This window comes from Merops nubicus, unplaced genomic scaffold (genome assembly GCF_000691845.1).
Source record: "Merops nubicus isolate BGI_N331 unplaced genomic scaffold, ASM69184v1 scaffold15021, whole genome shotgun sequence".
Classification (NCBI taxonomy): domain Eukaryota; kingdom Metazoa; phylum Chordata; class Aves; order Coraciiformes; family Meropidae; genus Merops; species Merops nubicus.
The window spans coordinates 435-22065 of record NW_008590377.1 but is presented as its reverse complement, the minus strand read 5'-3'; the positions used below and the strand labels follow the sequence as shown (position 1 = coordinate 22065).

At 34.4% G+C, this 21631-nt stretch overlaps 1 protein-coding gene across 1 annotated transcript in view; it reads left to right on the top strand.

Moving 5' to 3' along the window:
• LOC103782178 (titin-like) overlaps positions 1–20488 on the top strand; it is a gene marked incomplete at its 3' end in the record, with an annotated part of 73259 nt that extends 52771 nt beyond the window's left edge. The window contains 24 exon segments of the mRNA XM_008949929.1: positions 2043–2126; positions 2328–2660; positions 4830–4907; positions 5153–5227; positions 5438–5521; positions 5736–5822; positions 6315–6395; positions 6598–6687; positions 6907–6990; positions 7891–7998; positions 8205–8288; positions 8849–9019; positions 9224–9325; positions 9555–9878; positions 10531–10611; positions 11605–11688; positions 13726–13806; positions 14783–14893; positions 16154–16234; positions 17631–17735; positions 18034–18117; positions 18426–18599; positions 19359–20297; positions 20405–20488. Of these exon segments, the coding sequence (XP_008948177.1) occupies positions 2043–2126; positions 2328–2660; positions 4830–4907; positions 5153–5227; positions 5438–5521; positions 5736–5822; positions 6315–6395; positions 6598–6687; positions 6907–6990; positions 7891–7998; positions 8205–8288; positions 8849–9019; positions 9224–9325; positions 9555–9878; positions 10531–10611; positions 11605–11688; positions 13726–13806; positions 14783–14893; positions 16154–16234; positions 17631–17735; positions 18034–18117; positions 18426–18599; positions 19359–20297; positions 20405–20488 (3609 nt within the window).
• Positions 20489–21631: the final 1143 nt, after the last annotated feature.

Sequence of the window (21631 nt, the reverse complement as noted above, 5' to 3'; positions counted from 1 at the left end):
CATACACAGGTATGAATGGACTAAAAAGATGCAAATTTATGTTCTGTCAAATACTTTAAAAAAAAAAAAAAGAAAAAAAGAAAACACATTTTCATGTCCTGTACAGATCTCCAGTTTACCCTGAAAGTGAAGCTTCTAGAACACAACAGCATAGTGTTCCATACCCACAAAAGGCTTAAATCTTTCTTCCTGACCTTTTGTTATTGTCATAGTGGAAGGCAAGCCATTTCACCAGGTCCTCCTTTGCAAGTCTTGCCACTTGCCTCACCTTTGAGGGGAACCAAGGCGACATTTTGCTTCATTTATATTAACATGCTTTCCTCTTCCCAAAGCCTGACCTTTTCTGTATCGTGACAAAAATTCCTCACCTAATTCTGAAGGTCAGAGAAAAAACCTTTACCACTGCTGTTGCCTGCCTGGCTGAGACTCTTAGCACAATGCCATATATTGGACATGTCAGCTCAAGGGGTTTGAACAAAATCCACAGTTTTTGAAAAAAATTCATTGCTCTGTCACTTTCAGAGGCAATTTATTGATTTGTGAAAAGTGACCCACAAGTTGCCTCATACTTATTACTTTCAGGCCTGCTGCTGCTGCTAAACACTATTATCATCTTTGTGTCATGGAACATTAATACAATCACATCATTGTAAAATTAAATAATCTATTTAGTCTCTGTTGGAGAATGATGGGGGAAAGACAGATCATGGATACTGAAAAGAGGATGGAAGAGTATTTTTGACTGTATTTCTGTAAGGAGAATAATATCCTGTCTGGTCTGGAAGAAAAAAGGGGTCAAAGCAGGACATTAAATGCAACAGTTCTCCCATGGGATACCAAATAGAGTTGTTGTAGCAAGGATAAAAGAACCTGAAGGAATCTGAGCTTCCAAGGATATTCATGCATAATGCAGTTTTTGTTATCAAATCAATCAAAGTTACAAGTTCCAACTAGTCTTAGTTTAATATTTCAAATGCACTTACAACTAAATATCAAGCAGCGCTTTGCCAGAAAATACTTAAAGAGCTGGTCAGTCTTCACATTGCCCCTGAAGTAACACCTACTTAGCAAGCATCAAGATTTGTGGCAGCCACTCATCTACTCTTAAATTCTCAAATCTGCGACTAAGAGAATGGATTCCATCTCTTAAGAAGATGAAAAAATTATCTCAAATCTGTCAAGAAAATGCCAGAGTTATTCTCTAACTTAGCAAGTCTAGTAGATTGACAGGCATTAAAATGTTAAGGTATTTTTCTGTGCAATTTCCAGTTATAGTGGTGAAAAATTTCCCAAGACTTCTGCCTCAGAAGACAAGAGCCACATACTGCTGTTCTGAAAAAGAGAATATGCTGCTTAAACATAACATGCATTCTTTCCTGAATATATCTTCAAACCTGAACACCTTAATCTTTTGGAAATTTTCCTGCTCTTGTAGGGAATGGTTCTTGGCATGTCTGAACAAACAAGCCAATTTGTAAAGCAACAGAAGATGAAAAATAACCTTACTCAATAAGCAATTAATTCTTTTGGCTTTAATGAGACCACATCTCTTAACCGTTGTTAGTCGCCCATGAAGGTTTTCTCTATGTTCTCCCTCATACTTACCTAGAGTTTCCTGTTCAAATTTTTCGTTACAAGTGATTGAGGACTCTTGACCTATTACTGAGGGAGTGCAAAGTGTCACTGTTGTGGAGAGGGTCTGCCACAGAGGACAGTGGGATTTACTGATTTTGTAATTGGTCGAATGTGGACTTTGAGTTCTGCTTATTAGCAAGCTTTACTTTCCTGCTGGCAGCAGTGGATGAAGCAAGAATCATATCTATTTCTTGTACTGGGATCTTGAAACGTTTATTGTTACTTCATGGAACAGCAACCTAATGGCTTCCATAACTACACATCCAGTGTAAATAAACACACTTGTCTTTTACATATCAGCCATGTATTTGTAAGATACCTTTTCAGGTTTTTTTTGCTAAGAATATTTTTGCTTTTAAACAGCAATTTTAAAAATTCTTAAATGTAAATGTACTGTATCTTTTAAGTGCCTGATGTACCAGAGAGGGCTATCATTGAAGAAAGAGTGCCAACTTATCCTCCTAAAAAAATGACAACAGCACGAACCAAAGGTATACTTGGTAGAGTATTGAAAGACCGTGTAAATGTTTTTTTTGTGTCTTGTATGTTCCATGTACAGTGAATACTGCTTTGTTTTCTGTTGTATGATCTTCCTTTAGGTTAATTCTTATTTGACAATGCCTTGTGATCCTTATTGTTAGTAAAACCTATGTGCCAAATTTTAAGATTCTTGTAATTGATATCTTTTTAAGCACCTGAAGCACGCAAGACTGTTGTCCGAAAAGAAAAGGTATATGTTGAAGTTCCTCAGTATGAAGAGGAGGAAGAGATTCCAAAATACGAAGAGGAAGAAGCCACCAGATATGAAGAGGAAGTAATCCATTACAAGGAGGAAGTCCACCATTATGAAGTTAGTCAGTATGAGGAGGAAGTTCATCAGTATGAGGAAATTCCTCAATATGAAGAGGAAGAAGTTACTCATTATGAAGAAGAAGCTGCTTATTATGAAGAGGAAGTTCCTGAATATGAGGAGGAAGAGTTAGAAGTTCCTCAGTATGAGGAGGAGGCTCCCCCATCAGTTAGAGGTATACTTTAATTTTAGGATTTCTCTGAGAAAAAGTATTATCTTTTCATTCATTTAATATACCAAAGTTTTGGTTTAATATAGTCTGGTGTGCTTTACAGTGTGTCTTTTTTCAAGATGTTTAATGATTAGTATATAGTGTAAAATATGTGATGGTTGTACATATCCTCTTTACTACTACCTCTATAAATCTAAATGTTCCATGTCATACATGTTCATTCCTCTTTCATATGAAGCCTGAATAACCCACTAAGAAAATTTAACAGAGTTTTATTTCATTCTTATCTGGGGTCCAATTTTGCTATCAGACTGTGCTTGAAATACTTAGAAATGTTTATGAGAATTCTGCAACCACTGGAAAAAAAAAAAAAAAGTTTATCTAGAAAATAGATAGGGCAGTTGAAAATAAGTGCTTTAGGAACACAAATCACATTGACTTTCCATCAAAATCTTTGAAAACCCTATAGTTGTTTGTTTATTTCTTGAAGGGAATAATGAAAGCAAAGATATAAAAGTTCTATTAAACTTCTGTATTTAAATACTCTTAGTTTTAGGTGTTTTCCTTAGGAGTAAAGTTTATGGTACTGATGTAAATTTTTGGCATTTTTAGTACAGCATGAATATTTATATATGATGCACTATTCAGGGACAACTAGGTCACATCAAGGTAATAACAGTAAGGTAATAAAGCCTTTCTAAATCATAACATAAATATATAAACTAACTATATCTGATTTTCCAAAATTACAAAATCATCTAAGAGTACTTAGAAATCATAGAATCGTAGAATGTCTGGTCTGGAAGGGATCTCCAAAGGTCATCTAGTCCAACCCCCATACCATAAGCAAGGACATGTCTAACTAGATCAAGCTACTCAGAGCTTCATCCAGTCTGATCTTGAATGTCCCCTGAGATGGGGCCTCCACCATCTCTCTGGGCAACCTATTCCAGTGGTCTGTCACCCTCATACTGAAAAACATTTTCCTAACATCTAACCTAAATCTTCCTTTTTCTAGCTTTCCATCCTGATTCAAGTTATTCTATAGTATCCATTTCTTCTCCAAAAAGAAGCTCATAATTCCTTTTGACTAATTAATGAATGCCAAAACTATATTTAACATTGTTTGCACTAGAATTTTGACATATTGATTAGAACATTTTTCCTAGTAAAGAAGTAGTCAGGCTGCACATGGCAAAAGCCAGGTTAGTCCTGAACAGGAAGATTAGGCTTTGCTAAATTTTTTTTTTTACTCTATCATAGCAGTTCATTTTATTTCATATGTGCTCTCAACTTTCTGCAGGATGCTCAGAGCCAGTAGGATTACTCTCCTGTCATAATAAAACTTACATGGGAGTTGTTTCTGGGATTTGGAGTACAAAAAACATTAAGATACAGTTTAGTTGAAACCTTTACCTCCCTGCAGTTAAAGGAAAAATCTGTTGATTTCAGCAGTCAGGAATTTTTTTCTTCATTGAAGAAAACCTCTAATAAACACCGCCTTTACCCAACAAATTTTGTTAGAAACTCATATATGGGTACTTAGAATGTCTCCGTAGTTCTGTGTTTGAATTAAATCAACCGATAAACATAATGTTCTTTTTTTTTATGTGTAGAAAGTACTTGGGAATTTCTAGGGAAGAAAATGTAATCAGCAGTATATACTCAATACATATACAAAATTGGATTATTCAACATGATCAGATACAACCCTCTGTATTCCTAAGAAGCGATAGAATAATAGCTTTAGGGGAAAATAAGGATAAGTAGTAAACCCTTTAAATATCTAACACAGCAATTAAATAGTTGTTTGTTGCAATATTTGTTATCAACATTCAAAAATTGGAGGAAAAACTAAAATTATATTTTTTGCAAGTTTCCCCACCATGTCATTTCTTAATCTTTAATAACTGGTTCTAAAAAGCAAAACTCTGTATTAACTTAATCTTTTGATCCTTGAAGTTAAGAATATTTTTACTGATTACTTCAACGGCTGAGCAGAGAAAATGGATGTAACAGCAGCTAATATAACGTTTACTCTTTTGTCTTAATGATCAAAACATGTCAAATTATAGCTGTGTGTTTTGGGTATGTATTTGTGATGATTGTTTGCACTTTATGTTCCTACTGTTTTATAAGTAAATACCTAAAACATTAATGGTATCTTTCAAGTGCCTGAGGTTCCCAAGAAGCCTGTTCCAGAGGAAAAAGTACCTATTCTGAAGAAAAAAGAAACTCTTCCAGCAAAAGGTATATATTGTTTCTTTAAATACCTTTCTTTATTTTTATCTTTATTTTTAATTGTTTCTTTATATAGACACACTGAATATGTAATTCAGAGTATTTTACAGATGCCTTACTTGTTCGTTACTTGTTTTTCTGTTCTTTTTGGAGGGAATTCTTCATATTAAATGTTTGTGCCATTGTCTTTTTTGTTTAATTTCTATTCTGAAAAGCTTGTGGATTATTTTTTAACCAAAGTAATGTTTTTGAAGTGCCTGAGGTGCCAAAGAAACCTGTACCTGAAAGGAAAGTCCAAGTGCCGAAGAAGGAAGTTCCCCCAACTAAAGGTATATGAACTTGTAATTAATTGTGATCAGAAAGGTGTTCTAGACTTCAATTATCTTCTCACATCTGTTAAACAGTAAGATAGTAAAAGGATTGTTGCTTTTAAGAATCATGGTTCTTTGTGTATGTGTTCAATAGTTTAGTGTCAATGGCTGGTATGTCATGATGTTTCAGACTCTTATACCAACCTCAGTTTACAATATCTTACTAAGTTCCAGAAGTGCCAAAGAAACTTGTGCCAGAAGAAAAGGTTCCTGTTCCTGTACCGAAAAAGAAGGAATTTCCACCAGCCAAAGGTATATCAACTCTTAACTGAATGTGTTTTAAAAAAATATTTAAAAAATCAGTCTTTGCTGGCTTTTACTCTTTAATGTCATGTAGAATGAAGAGAGTTAGAGTATTCTATTCTTGACATGTCTTCTTTGTCATTCCACTTTATTGATTCATGAAGTTGTTCTTTACCTTATGGTTCAAAAACAAAATTCTTAAACTACAATAATATTTTTAAAGTGCCTGAGGTACCAAAGAAACCTGTGCCAGAGGAGAAGGTACTTGTCCCAGTGCCTAAGAAAGTGGAAAAACCTCCACCAGCCAAAGGTACACCAGTTTCTGGTTCACCTATGTAATTCTGGGTTTGTTTCTTTACCTTTAGAAGACTGCGAGTAACACACCCATTCCTTATACTAGTGTGTCTGATACTGAAATGTGGCCATTTCTGTTTGTCATGGGTGCTATGCTTTTTCTAAACTTGGAAAATTTCTGTGTTTGTCTCCCGTATTGTCTTTGTTTTTTTGAATCTTATTTATTTAAATTATTCAAATTTACTTGCTGCTTCAGAAACGGATGTTCAAAAAGCTAAGCAATGTCTCTAAACAACCAGACTTCCACCTTAGCCTTACTACACCAATTTGTAATGCTGTAGTCTGACATTTGTAAGCTTACATCTGTGTATAAATCTGTGTATAGTATCAATGTTATCTTTAATACAGAACTAAATTTTACTTACATATCTGTCGATATGGAGTTATGATTTTACTGTGTTTCATGTTGCGTTGAAAATTAATTTCTTGAACAAAAATGTCTTCAAAGTGCCTGAGGTGCCCAAGAAAGTTCCAGAAAAGAAAGCACCTGTCCCTATACCTAGAAAGCCAGAACCTCCACCAGCCAAAGGTATTTCTTCTTATAACTGAACATGTGGATGATGCTTCTTATTGTCTCTGTATGTTTGTTCTTAGAATTTAAAGATTAACTGAGGTATCTTAGCAGTTGGTGACAAATATACTTGCTAATTCAGACTTTTGCTTTTGTGTAAGTTGCTTCTCAGTTTCTATGTTGTGTCTAAGTTTTCTTCAATTAAATACTATCTTTGAAGTACCCGAAATACCAAGACCTCCCCATGAAGAGGTACCTATTTTTGTTCCTGAAGAAGAAGAGGAGGGTGCTCTAGAGATACCAACAAAAGGTACACCATTCCTTCTTGAAAAAAATATCAGAGAGCTTTGTTCAGTTCATTTAAAGATCTTCAACTCTACTGATTGTTAAAGCTGTATGTAAAACTTTACTGTTGCTCTGAGGAGAGTTGTCTTCTTGTTATTGGTCTTTGTGGCTTTTTTCCATGGTTTTAGTAGTTTGATGTTCTACAAGTAATTGAAAATTTCTGACCAAAACAATATCTTTAAAGTGCCAGAAGTGCCCAGGAGAGCTGTCCCAGAAGAAAAAGTACCTGTTGCAGTTCCTAAAGCAAAGAAAGTTCCACCAGCTAAAGGTATATCTCATTGTGGCGTATACAGATGGTTCCTCTCTCATACGTTTCCATATTTCAGAAGAATCTCATTATAAAAGTCACTTTATACTCATGCAAAGTCAGATCCTTCATTCTAGCACCCTGCTGCTCCTTTGTAGTGAGCAGTGCTAGGTCTCATGCAGGGTTTGATTCTCCATTTTGTTACTGACTTCAGTGGGCTGCGAATCACGCATTGAATGACCTGCTTGTTTTCCTTTTCAAGTGATTGCTGTGAATGAAATAATCCGTTGTTATATAATCATTCAGAACTAATATTTAAATTAATTTAAATGGTTTTTGAACAAAATACCTAGAATAATATTATATGAGCCTTCAATTCTTCAGTTCAGGGAGATCATTCTGACATATCCCTTAAGAATACAGTAAAATCTCAAGCCTTTTAGCTAAAATTATATAAAAATAAAATCAAATCATAATTGACCATACAAATAACCAGAAGATATGCCCTAAATGTGAAATTCAAAGTGCAGGCAGACTATTGTGAAGGCCACCCTTTGGTGCTGACCAAATTCTACATCACCAGCTGAGTGTTTTAGAAATAAGAACTGAAAAGCAGACAATGGAAGTTTTTCCATGTAAAAAATTAGATGTTAATAAGCTTCTACAATTTCTCATTTGTAGCATATCATACTGATAATGGCAATGATGATGTCTGCTTAAGAAATGGGCAAAAGAGCTAATCCTCATATAATCCTTACAACCCATTTGTACTTTGTTATTTTGAGGGAGTGAAAAATAACTAATAGAGATTCTCTTCTTTTTATTACAATTATTACCTTAAAGTTGGTGTCCTTGTGGTTTATGTTATGAATTTTTCTTTGTGATGTGAATGTAAAGTTCTTAAAACTAATGTCTTTAAAGTGCCTGAAGTGGCAAAGAAAGTTGTGGCTGAAGAAAAGTTTCCCATTTTTGCTCCTGAAGAAGAAGAAGAAAAGGAAACTATTCCAGAGGAAATTATACTAGCAAAAGGTACATGATCTTTTCTTGCAAGTTACTCATGAGATCATTTGGGTTCATTAAAGTTCATCTTTATGTCTTGTTCTAAGTTGTATGTAAATCTTAATGATCTTTCAGGAGAGCTTGCTGTTTTTGTGATCTTGTTTCTTGTGTTCTTTCATGTTATCAATGCTCTAAAATTAATTTTTAAATCTGTTTGAAAAATAATGTCTTCAAAGAGCCAGAGATTCCTAAGAAGCCTCTCTCAAAAGAAAAAATACCTGTACTCACTCCTGAGAAACTGGAGCGTCCTCCAGCAAAAGGTACATAAATTATTATCCAGGAAAACAATGTGTTGTTATTCTCATTCAGTGTCTCTGTTTTATTTTGTTTGTTAATTATGTTAGATTTATGTCCCTGTTGCCTTTCTGTATTGATGTCTCAGAGTGCCTGTCAAGTTCCGAGCAAAAAATAAGCTCAGAAAAAATTTGACTTGTTCAAGAAGTCTGCCTACAGATATAAGGTGTCTTTTGGTTTTATTTCTGTTTCACCTCTAAACAATTTAAAACATATTTTACACATCAGTTGTTATTTCATTATGTCTGTTAGTGAATGTGCATGTTTTATGTTATCTTCCTCATACTACTGGTGGGTGACATTCTTAAAATAAAACAATATCCTTAAAGTGCCTGAGATATCTAAGAAGTCTGTTCCTGATCTTCAACCTGTTCTTAAAAAGACACCAGCTCCACCAGCAGAAGGTATAGCAGTTTGTAAATGGTGTTATCATTAACAGATAACTTTCTTCATACAAGTCGAGTTTACCAAGGGACAGTTTAGTATGTCTGTCTTGTATTATGTTTGTCATTATACTCTTTGTCAGTTCCTGTTCTGCTGTTTGTAAACTTCTGCATTTGTGCCTATTTAAAATTGTGTAAAAGAACACTGAAGTTAGGTCCTATCTTTAAAGTACCCAAGATGCCTAAGAAGGTTGCTCCTGAAAAGAAGATACCTGTTGCCCCCCCCGAAAAAGTGGAGGTTCCAGCTGCAAAAGGTATATGTACTCCTGATTAGAATTAATACTTATGCTAAAAGTACTCTTGACCTTCTTTCTAAGTTTTGTCTTTGTTGTATGAGATTTCTGCTTGAATTTATGTTTAAACTCTTCATTATCAATGTTTGCACTGTAGAATTGTAAATCTTTTTGTGCTTTTTTACTTATACTGCTTTAAGGCATTTTTTTTTAAATTCCTAAAAGAAATTAATATCTTTAAAGACCCTGAGGTGCGTAAAAGACCTATTGCAGATGAGAAAGCACCAGACATTGTACCCAAACCCAAGGAACCCACACCAACTAAAGGTACAGACATATTGCTTCTTATTCCTCTGAAAGATTTGGTTTTCTTTCTCATTCCTAAAATCTTTTATATTACATCTACTGTTTCAGGAGCACATTCTTGAATTTTACTGTAACTTAAGCTTGTTGCTATCTTGTACATTTTCTGTCTTATGTGAATCATCTTGACTAACTGTAAAAAAATCATAAATTAAATAACTGTAAGGTAATAACAATAACACTATTTCTAAAGTGTCTGAAGTATCCAAGAAACTTGTCCGAAAAGAAAAAGTCTTTGTTCCTGCGGAGGAGAAGTATACATATGAAGAGTATGAGAAGTACGAGACATATGAAAGTATTGAAGAGTTTGAGAAGGTTCAGGAAACTGAAGAAATAGAGGCATATGAGGAACCTGAAGAACCTGAGAGATACAAGGAGATTCAGGAACAGGAATATGAGGAGGAGGCTGAGGAGAAAGAAGATGTCTATGAAATGTATGAGTTCAAGGAAAAGGAAGAGATCTATGAAAAATATGAGGAGCAATATGAGGAGGCTTATGAAATCCAATCAATTATAGGTACACCAAGTCATTATTTCTTTATTCCTACAGTTTGTTGAGTTTCCAGCTAAGACTCCTTTGGGTGCTAAATTATATTTTCCCTCATTTGTAGTCATTGTAGCTGGTCTAGGTCAATCCTAGACATTGCATGTCTATGGCTGTTAATGATAAAACCATTCAAAGATTGTTTCTCTTGTATTTCTTCCTAAGGAATTCTTCCCTTCAGAGTGAAATGGGAGGATTCAACATGACTGCCCAAGAGTGGGCTAGTGTAGATATGACACTAGCAAAGTAAATTATAATTTTCTGATGCATTTCAGCTTCAACCTGAACTGAATTTTTTATGTGTCAATATTCTTTAGCCCACTTTAGCTCCTGTGAGTTACAGATATGTTCAAAGTCATGTAGGAGCTTCTTTCTCATCTAAATTTATGATCATAGAATCTCATGCCAAACAAAAGGTGCATATAAAACATACCAGAAAGATGTACACTGATATTCCTTAGCTTTCATTGCTCAAGAACTCTGAGATAAATGGTTCAATTGTCTCTGCATAAATGATGAAATGGCTGCTCTAGAAATGAATGATTGCTCTGTTTGCTGTCTTTTTATCTGTTGTAATTCCTCATAAATAACTTAATATCCAGAATGAATTTTTTTTTTTTTTAAGTGCCTGAGGTACCTAAAAGACCTCTGCCAGAAGAAAAAGTACCTGTTCATGTGCCTAAAAAAGAAGCTCCACCAGCTAAAGGTATAGCTCCATCAGCTATTAGATAAATTCAAAAACACAGTCTTCTGCATGAATCTCTGAATCCCTAAATCTAGTAATGTATCTATTCTGATTTGACTACTAGATCTTTAACTTTCTTTTGCAGTACAGTCAAAGATGGAGGTTAAGTTACCAAAAAACTAGTATTTCTTTAAGAAATCAAAACTTTTTGATGAAAACAAAACAAATTACTTTTTGAGGACAAAGGAGGTGCAGGCGGGACCTTCAACATTTGCCATCACAACAGACATGGCATTTTATAGCTAATCATTCAAAAAAAGTAGATGACGAAATTAATAAAAGTCTGTTGAGCTATAGTACTGTAGCAGTGAAACTCTAGTTTCCTACAGATTCATAAAAAAGTAGGACCTTCTTCGAGCTAATGATGTGCTGGAGTCCATATAATCTTAATAAGTGTTCTCCCTATCAGGCTATACAGAAAATAAGTGTCATGAATAACAGTTCTCAGTGGATGCTAGTAGAGTTTCTGTACTAGTCTGGAGCTTTGTAATTTTCTGTTCATGGCACTTAATTTTCCAGAAATTAATTTTGTGCTAACTTTTATAGTTGTTTCTTATACAAATTATCAGAATGAAATCCACAGGAAATGTTTCTTTCTTTTTTTTTTTTTGCATAAAGGCTTGGAGTTAGTTGATAACTTACTATATTCCCATCTGGCATTAATTAGAGCTGACAGTTCATGAAACCTAATTGTTAAGGCTTATCCTAGTCAAAATTCAACCACCAAGAGCAGGTTTGGTTTTTTTTCAGAGAATACTGAAGAGTTTAGCTATGTAAATCCAAGCAAAATAGTATGGACGGGTGGCCTGCAAGGTCACCACTCAACAGGAATTGAGGACACTGCACTTCATATTTTTCTGAATTTTCTGACTCTTTGCATTGCTTGTTTTTGTTTAATTTTTATTCTTGCATTCATACTGCAAAAGTTCTTAAAAAAACCCAATGTCTTTAAAGTGCCAGAGGTGACGAAGAAACCTGTTCCAAGAGAAAAAGTACCACCTGCTGTTCCTAAAAAGGAAATTACTCCGCCAGTTAAAGGTACACTTCTTATTCTTTGTCCTCATGACTCATGGACACTGACTTCAATCTTCATTTCTTCATTATTTGTTGAGAAAGTTGTGCATATGTCTCCACAGTGTTATTCTTCAACTGTTTGTGATTGAGTCTTTTGTTCCCTGTTGTTTTCTTTTGTTATAAGTAATTTGTTGAAAATATGTGAGAGTTGCTGTAAAAAAAAAAAAAAAAAAAAAAAAAAAAAAAAAAAGTGTGTTCTGTCATTAAGCTACACATGAAAGCAGTTCAGAAAGAAAAAACAATTTTATTTCTTCTGAAAAAGAAGGAGATTTCAACATCCAAACGTATGGACATCTTTCAAAAATATTTTTAAATATCTTATTCTTCTGCCTAATCTTCAAAATTGACATAGATGCCTTTTCAGGAAGCATTTAAGACTTTGTTATTTCATGAATCTTCCTTGTGAGTTTTACTCTTCTTCTTTCTGACTTCTTGCAAATAACTTTGAAAGCCCTACAAGTAAATTATATCTTGAAGGGCCAGCTGTTCTTAAAAGAACTGTCCCTGAAGAAAAGAAACCTACACTAACACCTAAAATAGAAGTTCCACCAATGAACGGTAAAGGAACTTTTGATATGAGATTTTATGGAAAGGAAATATTTGTGTCATTTTTCCCAACTCACATCTTTGAAAATGATCCTTATGTTCTCTACACTATGACAAGAGTATCTAGTCTCCGAAGTGCAGGTTCAGCTCTCAGTGACAAATTGAAAACTCTGAGGAAAACAGTTCAAATAAGTGCTATACATGTGCTAAACAGTAAATACATTGATTTATGAATGAAAACGTCCTGAGGAAGTATCATTACTTACACTGCCTGTATGTAAACCTTAAGTTCTTTTATATTTGAAATATAGTTATGAATTTAGTTTAAACTGCGGTCTTGAAGCCAGTACATTGGTCATGATATTGGTGAAGTAATAATGTAAGAGCTAGTAAGTTGAAACCACTAAAGCTGTTACACATATTGGAAGAAAAAGCATGACAATACAGGGTGAAAATCAAGTGGGGGATGTTCTTTGAGAGTAGAAATTATTAATTTCTTCACGTAAGTAATGTGAAGAAATGAAATTATGTCTTTCACCAAGACAGTTCTAAAACTGCATATTTTGTTCTCAAAAAGACATAGATTTGGGACCTCAAAACAACTTAGTTATCTGGGTTTATTTCTATTTGGTATCTTGACCATTAAAAATTGTTTTGAGATTACTAAAAGAAAGCTAATATCTTTGAAGTTCCTGAGTTTCATAAGAGAGCTGTCCTTGAAGAGCAAGTACCCACCATTACTCCTAGAAAAGAGGAGCCTCCTTTGTATGAAGGTACATCAGTGACACTTCTGAAAAGCAGTAAATTGCAGAGAATATATCAGTTCAGGCTCTAGACTGTTCTGTAAAATATGAAGCAATTTCAATTAATTTTTAAAATTATTTTAAAGTAACTTCCATCCATACCTTTGAGATCCTCCCTCTCCCCAAATTTAATTACTATTTAACATTTAAAAAACGTTCTTTGCTCCTCTAATAATGGGCAAAACAGAAAAAAAAAAAAAAAAAAAAAAAGAGAGAGAGAAACTAAGTTTCTGATCCAGGAAAGCACTTTAGCTACATTGGACTCAAGAAATGAACTTACGTAGACACTGTTTAAAGAGCCAGCCCAAGTAACAATTAAATTTTGAGCTGGACTAGAGATAGCTAAGGCCAAATGAGGACAAGTGAAAATCAGTCAGAATTTCTAACTTCTACACAGAACTAAGTACGTGGAAAATAAAAATTAAATACTTCTCTAAAGTTGTATTTTATTAATTGGGAACGGTCACTTCTAGCAAGAGTAGGTAAATGATCATGCTAAAATGAAATGTTTAAATAATTTATGTTAAAGAGCTCTTTGTCCTTATACGTTTCTGCATTTTTGTATTATAAGTTGTTTCTCTAATCTTGTCTGGTAAATAATGTAAATGTAAATTAAATGTAAAATATGTGAAACAAACTAATATCTTTAAAGAACCTGAAGTTTACGAAGTTCCAACAGAAGAAGAAGTCCCTGCTACTATTCCTAGTGAACCAGAAACTCCAGCAGCTAAAGGTACATCAGCTATTCCAGCAATCTATAACGCAATGTCTTCCCTACAAATTAGTTCCTCATCTCATCATGCCATCTGTGTGCTAACCTGTTATTTAACGTGTTCATTCTGATGTTTCCTTAGACACTATGTCTGATATTTTTGTTTGTCTGTTACTTATTTTTTGTGTATTAAAATGTTCTTTAAAAAATGTAATATCTTTGAAGTACCTGCAGTGACAAAGAAAACTGTCCCACTGAAGAAAATAACTACTGCTGTACCTAGAGAAGAAGCTCCTCCAGCTAAAGGTACATAACCTCCAAATGGATTTTCTCTAGCCTCTTTTGAAAGCAAGGTACCACCCGAGAAAACCAGCACTCTTATTTTTCTCAAACAACACTACCAAGTCCTATATACAGTTTTGATCAATTTGCTTTCTTGTTGTACAAGTAAATTTAGTTTATTTGTTAGAAAGAAAGTATTCATACAGTGAGAGATGAGATTAAAAACACAATCATTTTGCAAATATTTACAAAGAATTCTAAACACATTTCAAGTCTTTCTTCATATGTTAAACTAATGAGCAATTATTAAGACAGAATAATTAATTATTCAGGAAAACAAAGTCAAAGGATGTTGTTCTTGTTTTTGTCTTGTGTTAGCATCTCCTCTGACACATTCTGTATCTATTTAAAATTTAAAAAGACAAAAATAGAAAAAAAAAAAAAAAACACAAAGAAATCTAGTAAACAAGTAATTCACAGCAGGGCTAGGGATTAGCCTTACATTTTTTTTTTATTTTTTGTCCCATGTTTTATTTCCCAAAATACTTTCTCTGAGAATACTCTTTACAAAAATGTAAAATGTTGTGGCAGAAGCTTGTTTGCAGAAGCACTCTTTGCAGTCATGTCAGGGACTTTGTTAAAATCAAGATTAAACATTTTATTACTTCTCTTTCTATTCCATATAAATTCTTAAAATGAACTAATATCTTTGAAGTCCCTGCAGTCAGTAAGAAAGCTGTTACAGAAGAAAAAGTGCCTGTTGCTGTGCCTAAAAAACCAGAACCTACTCTTGTGCCTAAAAGAACAGAATCTCCAACACCTAAAGGTACTTTGAGAGTCTGATAGAACTGAGCTTTTTTTGCTGATAACATCTTTTCTGTGTCTTACATTGTTTCTGAATTAATACTTCATGGTCCACTTGTGCAGATTTGTGGCATTTATGTTGTGTATGTCCCTTTTCCTGTTTCTCAATGATCTTTAAGTCATAAAATGAAAGTTAATATCAGTAAATATCTTTCAAGTGCCTGAATTGCCCAAGAAAATTATTTATGAAGAGAAACCTGTCCCTCTGCCTAAAAAGCCAGAAGCTCTATCTGCCACAGGTATAGGTCAGTATAGTCCTTCATTCTCCTTTTTCTTCAAGTTTCTTCTGTCTCTTTTTGTTGTTGTTCTCAAATAATTAAAAATTAGTTGAGTTTGTCTATTTCTTCTACCCAAGTGTAATTTGTTGTGATGGCACAGAAGTTTTATCAGAAACTAGTCAAAGTGACTAAAAATAATGAAAACTCTGAGTCTACACCCAGTGAGATTTACAGAACAAATTTGTTTTTACTTCATGAGTGTTTATAGGTACTGTAAACAGCCTCAGGAATTCTATCGACACTCAAGCAAGAAGTATATACAATTCCTCTTTCATACTTCTCATGTTAAACTTAGGGTCAGTTAATTTAATTTTGAATTGAAATAGCAATAGGCACAGAAAAGAGTTGTTGCAATTCATTCAGATATTTTAGCAGTTTGTCTGAATTAGTAGTTTGTGTGGCACGTCAAAAGATTCCAAGCAAAGTCACTTCAACCTGTTATTTGCCGGAGGGGTAGAACCATGGAGACTTTTCAGCATCTAACTATTGTAGTAGTATCCTTATGCACCCACTTAGTTTGTCTTATTTGTCTGTATTGTGTGTTTTATTTTTGTAAATTTTGAAAGTGCACTAATATCTTTAAAATGTCAAATGTACCTTGGTACCAAGGTACTAAGGTCTCGCTCAGAAAAGAAGGTGATGTTTCTGTGCCAAAAAGCCAAGAGTAACACCACCTGAAGCTATTATGGAAATAATGGTGAATCTCTGAGGAGGAGACTTCTATTTCTCTTGGTCAGTAGGGCTTATAGTAAAAGAAAATACTACCCTTTATTTCTCATTTATAAAAAATCCTAGTGGTATACAACATTTATTGCACAACTTCTCTCTTTTTAGATTTAATCTTACTTTTCTTTCTGATATGCATCTTGTGAGACTCTTCTTAATAATTTGTATGTTTTTAAATTATTTAATTATAACAAATATAAATGCTGTTTTCTTTGAAGTGCCAGAGGTGGCCAAGAAAATTCCAGAAGAGGAAGTACCCACTGTTGTGCCTAGAAAACCAGAACCACCACCAACCAGAGGTATGTTACACTAAAGTTAACTAAGATGTAGAAGAGGAAAAATAACTTCTGCCTTGATTGTGCAGATTAGGTTTTTGATTTTTTGTTTGTGTTGTCCTATTGCTTTTATTTTCTGTGCCCACAGTTCTATACATGCTACTGTTTTGAAAATTCTCATAACTATGATCAGTGTGTTAGAAATACTGATGTGGCTGGGCAGAGATTAGACTGATCCTTCAGAGCCACAGCAGAAATCTTAAAGAGAAAACAGAGCTTCTGTGGTCTGAAATACTCTCAAATGACAGTGAAAAATTAAACTTTTCTAAAAGAGAGTTTAATGATTTCAAAGCATAGAAAAAGTGATACAGATGTCTAATACAGGAAAAATACCTCTGTACATGGATGATCAATTGATACCAAGAAGTCATCATGCATAGAAGAATGTGTTGAGGAATACAGACTGGACAATGGCAGTCTTAGTCAAGAGGAGATTCAGGAGGTGGTTGGATAAAATGGAAAATTAATGTAATTTAGAAGAAACTCCAAAAGACACTGAGTTGCTTCCTCACACTTTACAGGAATATACAAGAACTTGAAGACAATAAATGTTTCAAATCAATAAGTCCATAAGAATCTCTACTTTGCAATATCCACTGAAAAGTTTTGAACATAACTGCAACATCCCATATAACTGAAAATAATCTCTTTCCTTAAAGTGCCTGAAGCACCCAAGGAAGTAGTTATAGAAGAGAAAGTCAAGGTTGTTGTGCCTAAAAAGCCAGAAGTAGCAACAGCTAAAGATATACGTCATTAATAACACCATGGCAATAATTTGTCTTGCTTTCAAGACTTGCTGACAAGACCTTTTTGATACTATTTCTCCATCTTTATATCTTACACTGTGATTCTTGTATTTAATTTTTGGGAGCAGCCTCTTTAGACATCTCAAATGACTCTCGATCAACATTAAGAGCAAAAAGACTAACTGTTAAAGGGTATTATGTTTAATTGGTGATACCTCATATCTTTTTGTTTGTTCCTTTTTCCACTTTAATGTTATTTGAATTTTTAAAAAATCTTAGTATTAACTTAGTTATTCATTTTAAAGTGCCAGAAGTGCCAAAGAAAGTCCTAGAAGAGAAAATACCAGCTGCGGAGCCTAAAAAAACAGCAGTTCCACCAGTTAAAGGTATTTGTCATTATGACAAAATTAACAGAATCAAACACATCACTCTTTTATGGTTTTAACACTACAGAAGACAGTACCCAAGACCTCTGTTAGAATTTTCTTCTGTTGTCAAAGGTTTATCAACTGAACAAATGTGTTGTATGAAAGAAAAATAGATCTTGGTAATTACTATTCTCAGTAATAATGTTATACTGTTGTGTTTTAATGTTGTTTATTAAATTCTTATAGTAAAAGTTCTTAATATTTTTCAAGTGCCTGAGGTACCAAAGAAAGTGGTCCCAGAAGAGGTTTCAGTTAAAGTACCAAAGAAACCAGAACCTCCACCAACTAAAGGTAACTGCTATACACAATTAATTAAAAAAAAAAAAAAAAGCCTTCATTGTCTAGGCTACCATTTTAACTATTGGTAATTTACAGTAAATGTTCTATAAAATATTTTTGTTGCTTAAATTGTAGTTTTAGCATCTCTACATGAATAAGAGAGAATTTCCTGTAGGCAAAGGAAAAAGCTGATATTCACATCCCATCCACTGATTCTTTTGATGTCCCTTCATTTTACACTTTCTTAATATTACTGCAGCAGGTGTATATTTGTATTTCATACAAATAAAATTAATTACTTTCTTTAAAGTGCCTGAGATGCCCAAGAAAGTGATTTCAGAAGAAAAAGTGCACATTGAAGTTCCTAAAAAGCCTGAGCCTCCACCACCTAAAGGTACATGTTCACTACTGATAAAATTGCACAAAAATATGAATGTCTATCATCTATTATCTTTTTAAAGTTTGTTGTCCTCTTTTTAAATATTCTAATATTTACAAATGTGACAAATTTTTGTTGTCATCTCCACTTGTGAATAGCTCCCAGTACGCAAAAATGGCTATTAATAGTGTGCGTCAAGCAATATGAGAAAAGAAATGCAGGCTATTTATAAGGGCTGGGCTTTGTTTTCTGATGCTGTTTGCTATTTTTCACCTTGGAGCTATTTTCAACTTTTTAATGCCTATTCTTCAAATTCCTGAAAGTAAAACAAATAAATATCTTTCAAGAACTTGAAATGCCGAAGAAAGTTGTTCCAGAAAAGAAAATGCCTGTGCCTAAAATACCAGAACCTGAGATTGTGCGTAAAGAAAGAGAACCTGTGGTTGTCCCAGAACCAGTGGCTGTAGCTGAAGAACGAGAACCTCTACCAGATAAAGGTAAATCTCAACACTAATAAAATAACAAAAACAATGTTTTTCCTCTTTAACGCTGTGGTTTTCCAGGTCTTCTGTTTTCTGACACCCTAAGTTATACTTATTCTATGTATCTGCATATGTGTGTGAAACAGATGTACGTGTGTCTTTTTGAGGAATAGAGACAAACTTTGATGTTTGAATAACCTGTATTTTATACTTCAATTCTTCTTACTATTTGAGTTTATTCTCAATATTCTACTCATTTGGGTTAATGAAAGCAACCACAACTAACATCTTAAAAGTGATAATAGTAGAAGAAAAGAAAGTACCCATTCTAATAGCTAAAAAGCAGAAGATGTCATTGTAATTGAAATACCAGAAGCTCCACCAAGAAAAACTAAATGCCATCACTATTCGTTCTTGAAAGAGTCTTCAGCTTATTACCTGCAATGCTACTAATATCTTTTGTCCTGCCCATTCTCTTCATAATTATCATGGATTACTTATTGCTTAAATTGTATTAACACTGCTTGTGTCCACTTGCACACAGGGGCATGAGGCTTGGAGGTGGGGGGGATGGTCTACGTTTAAGAGAAAAGGGAGAAAAGCAAAAATGTGATATATTCTTCATTAAAAAGGCCAACATAAATGATTGATAGCTGACATGTTTTTAATGTTTTCACTACCATTGTGCTTTTATGTGTTATGATTCATATAAATTTGGTATGCTTGTCAGTGTAGTTTTTAAATTTAGAACTAATATCTTTCATGTACGTGAAGTGGCCAAGACAGCTTTCCCAGAAAAGAAAGTACCGGTTGCAGTTTCCCAAAAACCAAAAGGACCCCCAAAGCCAAAGCCTCAAGAGCTAGAACCTAAAGAACCAGAACTTGCTACACTGGCCCAAGAACAAAAGCCTATTGTAAAACCCCAAAAAATAGAGCATGTTGTGGCAACTGAGGAGCCTGAGGCTGTTTTGGCTCCCCAAAAACCAGAATATGTTGTGATGCCTGAGGAACCAGAGTTTGCTGCAGTACCTGACACACCAAAGCCTGATCTGCCACCCCAAAAGCTAAAACATCATGTGATGATGCCCTCAAAACAAAAGCCAGTTGTGGAACCCCGGAAGCCAGAGCATGTTACAGTGCCTGAGGAACCAGAGTTTGCTGCAGTACCGGACAAACCCAAGCCTGAGGTGCCACCCCAAAAGCTAAAACATCATGTGATGATGCCCTCAAAACAAAAGCCAGTTGTGGAGCACCAAAAACTAGAGCCATTCATGGCTCCTGAAAAACTGGAGCCCACTGTGGCACCTGAGGAGTCAGAGACAGTTGCATCAACCCAAAAATCAGAGTTTGTCATGGTGCCCCCCAAAACAAAAGCTTTTGTGATATCCCAAAGAACGAAGCATGTAGTAGCATCTGAAGAGACAGAGTTTGTTGCAGATTTCCAAAAATCAGTGCCTATTGCAGTGTCCAGAAAATCAAAGACTGTTGTGGCACCCTGCAAGCCAGAGCCTGTCATGGTGCCTGAGGAACCAGAACCGATTGTGGCACACCAAAAACTAGAATCTTCTGTGGCACTTCAAAAGCTGAAGACTGAAGTGGCATACAAAGAACCAGAGCCTCTTTTAGCACCTGAGGAACTACCACCAGCCAGGCTAGCCGAAAAGCAAGAGACTGTTGCTATACCTAAAAAACAAGCAGCTCCACGGTCTAAAGGTACCTCTTACAAATAGGATCTCTTTTCTGTCCTTTTAGTATGTTGTGTTTCACTGCTCTTTTTAAAGCTTAATACATGTAACTAAAAGTTACTAATATCTTTAAAGAGCCTGCAATGCCCAAAAAGGCTGTTCCAGAAGAGAAGATTCCTGTAGCTGTTCCTGAAAAATCAGAGCCTCTATCAAGCAGAGGTACATGTTATTATGAGTATATGATAAACACACCTTATCTTCTTAAGTATTATCTTAACCTCTTTTGTTCTGTCTGTCATTTTGAATCTGAGGTCTCAGATGATTGTTGCTAAACAAATACCACTGAGTATGAGTGTGTGCCAAATTGTTACTTCAGAAAATGTTTATAGTCTTGTGTGTTTCAGTCTCTGTTCTTATATTCCGTTGGATTGCAATTGTAAAATAGAGTGCACTAATACCTTTGAAGCACCTGAGATGCCTGAGAGGGCTGTCCCAGAAGAGAAAGTTCCCATTGCTGTACCTAAGAAACTGTTCTACTTGCTAAAGGATCATGCTACCATGGTTATCCTCATAAGGAAGAGATGAATTTTTAAAATTAATTTCATTTTAATTTGATCCTTCATTGTATACTCTGATATCTAAAATGTGAGAGAAATCTACCAGAGAAATGAGTTACTGTGCAGGGACATGAAATATTTCCTCAGTTAAAACCATCCGAACTTTTGTTGTACTGGTTTTTTTTTCAGCATATTCATATTCAGGAGGTAAAATCTGATTCCTTAGGCTATATAAAGAAATTGAGCAGGTTTGATGAGCTAATGTCTACAGTCTACAAATACATGCCAAAAATTTATCGATGCTAACAAGACAATGAATATATAAACTGATGTTCACATTAATAGTGGGGATGATTTAGAAGATAGTGAGATTCAACAGCGTTAAGTTGGTGGTTGGACTAAGTGATCTTAAAGGTCTTTTCCAACCTAAATGACTCTAAGACTCTATGAGAAAAGACAGCAGAAACTGAAAGTTTCAGCGGAAAGTAGCAGTTTCTGTAAATAGAGTAAAATAATTGAAAATACCTGTATGTACCTGTGTAACCCTGGGTAGAAACATGCAGCAGAATCTTTTCTTTAAACTGTTAATTATAATTTCCAGTGATTTGGTCATATGTCAACATCTCCACTCTGGGATTGATGAAGTTTTTACACTATATAAATAGCACCAAAAAGCTGCAAATACCTGTGAGCACCGAATTCACTAAGGCTTGTAAGAGGCATTTATTTTCTCACATTAATCATGACAATTGATAATTAAAATACAAAATGTATAAATAGGATACTTTAAAACTGTTCACACCAT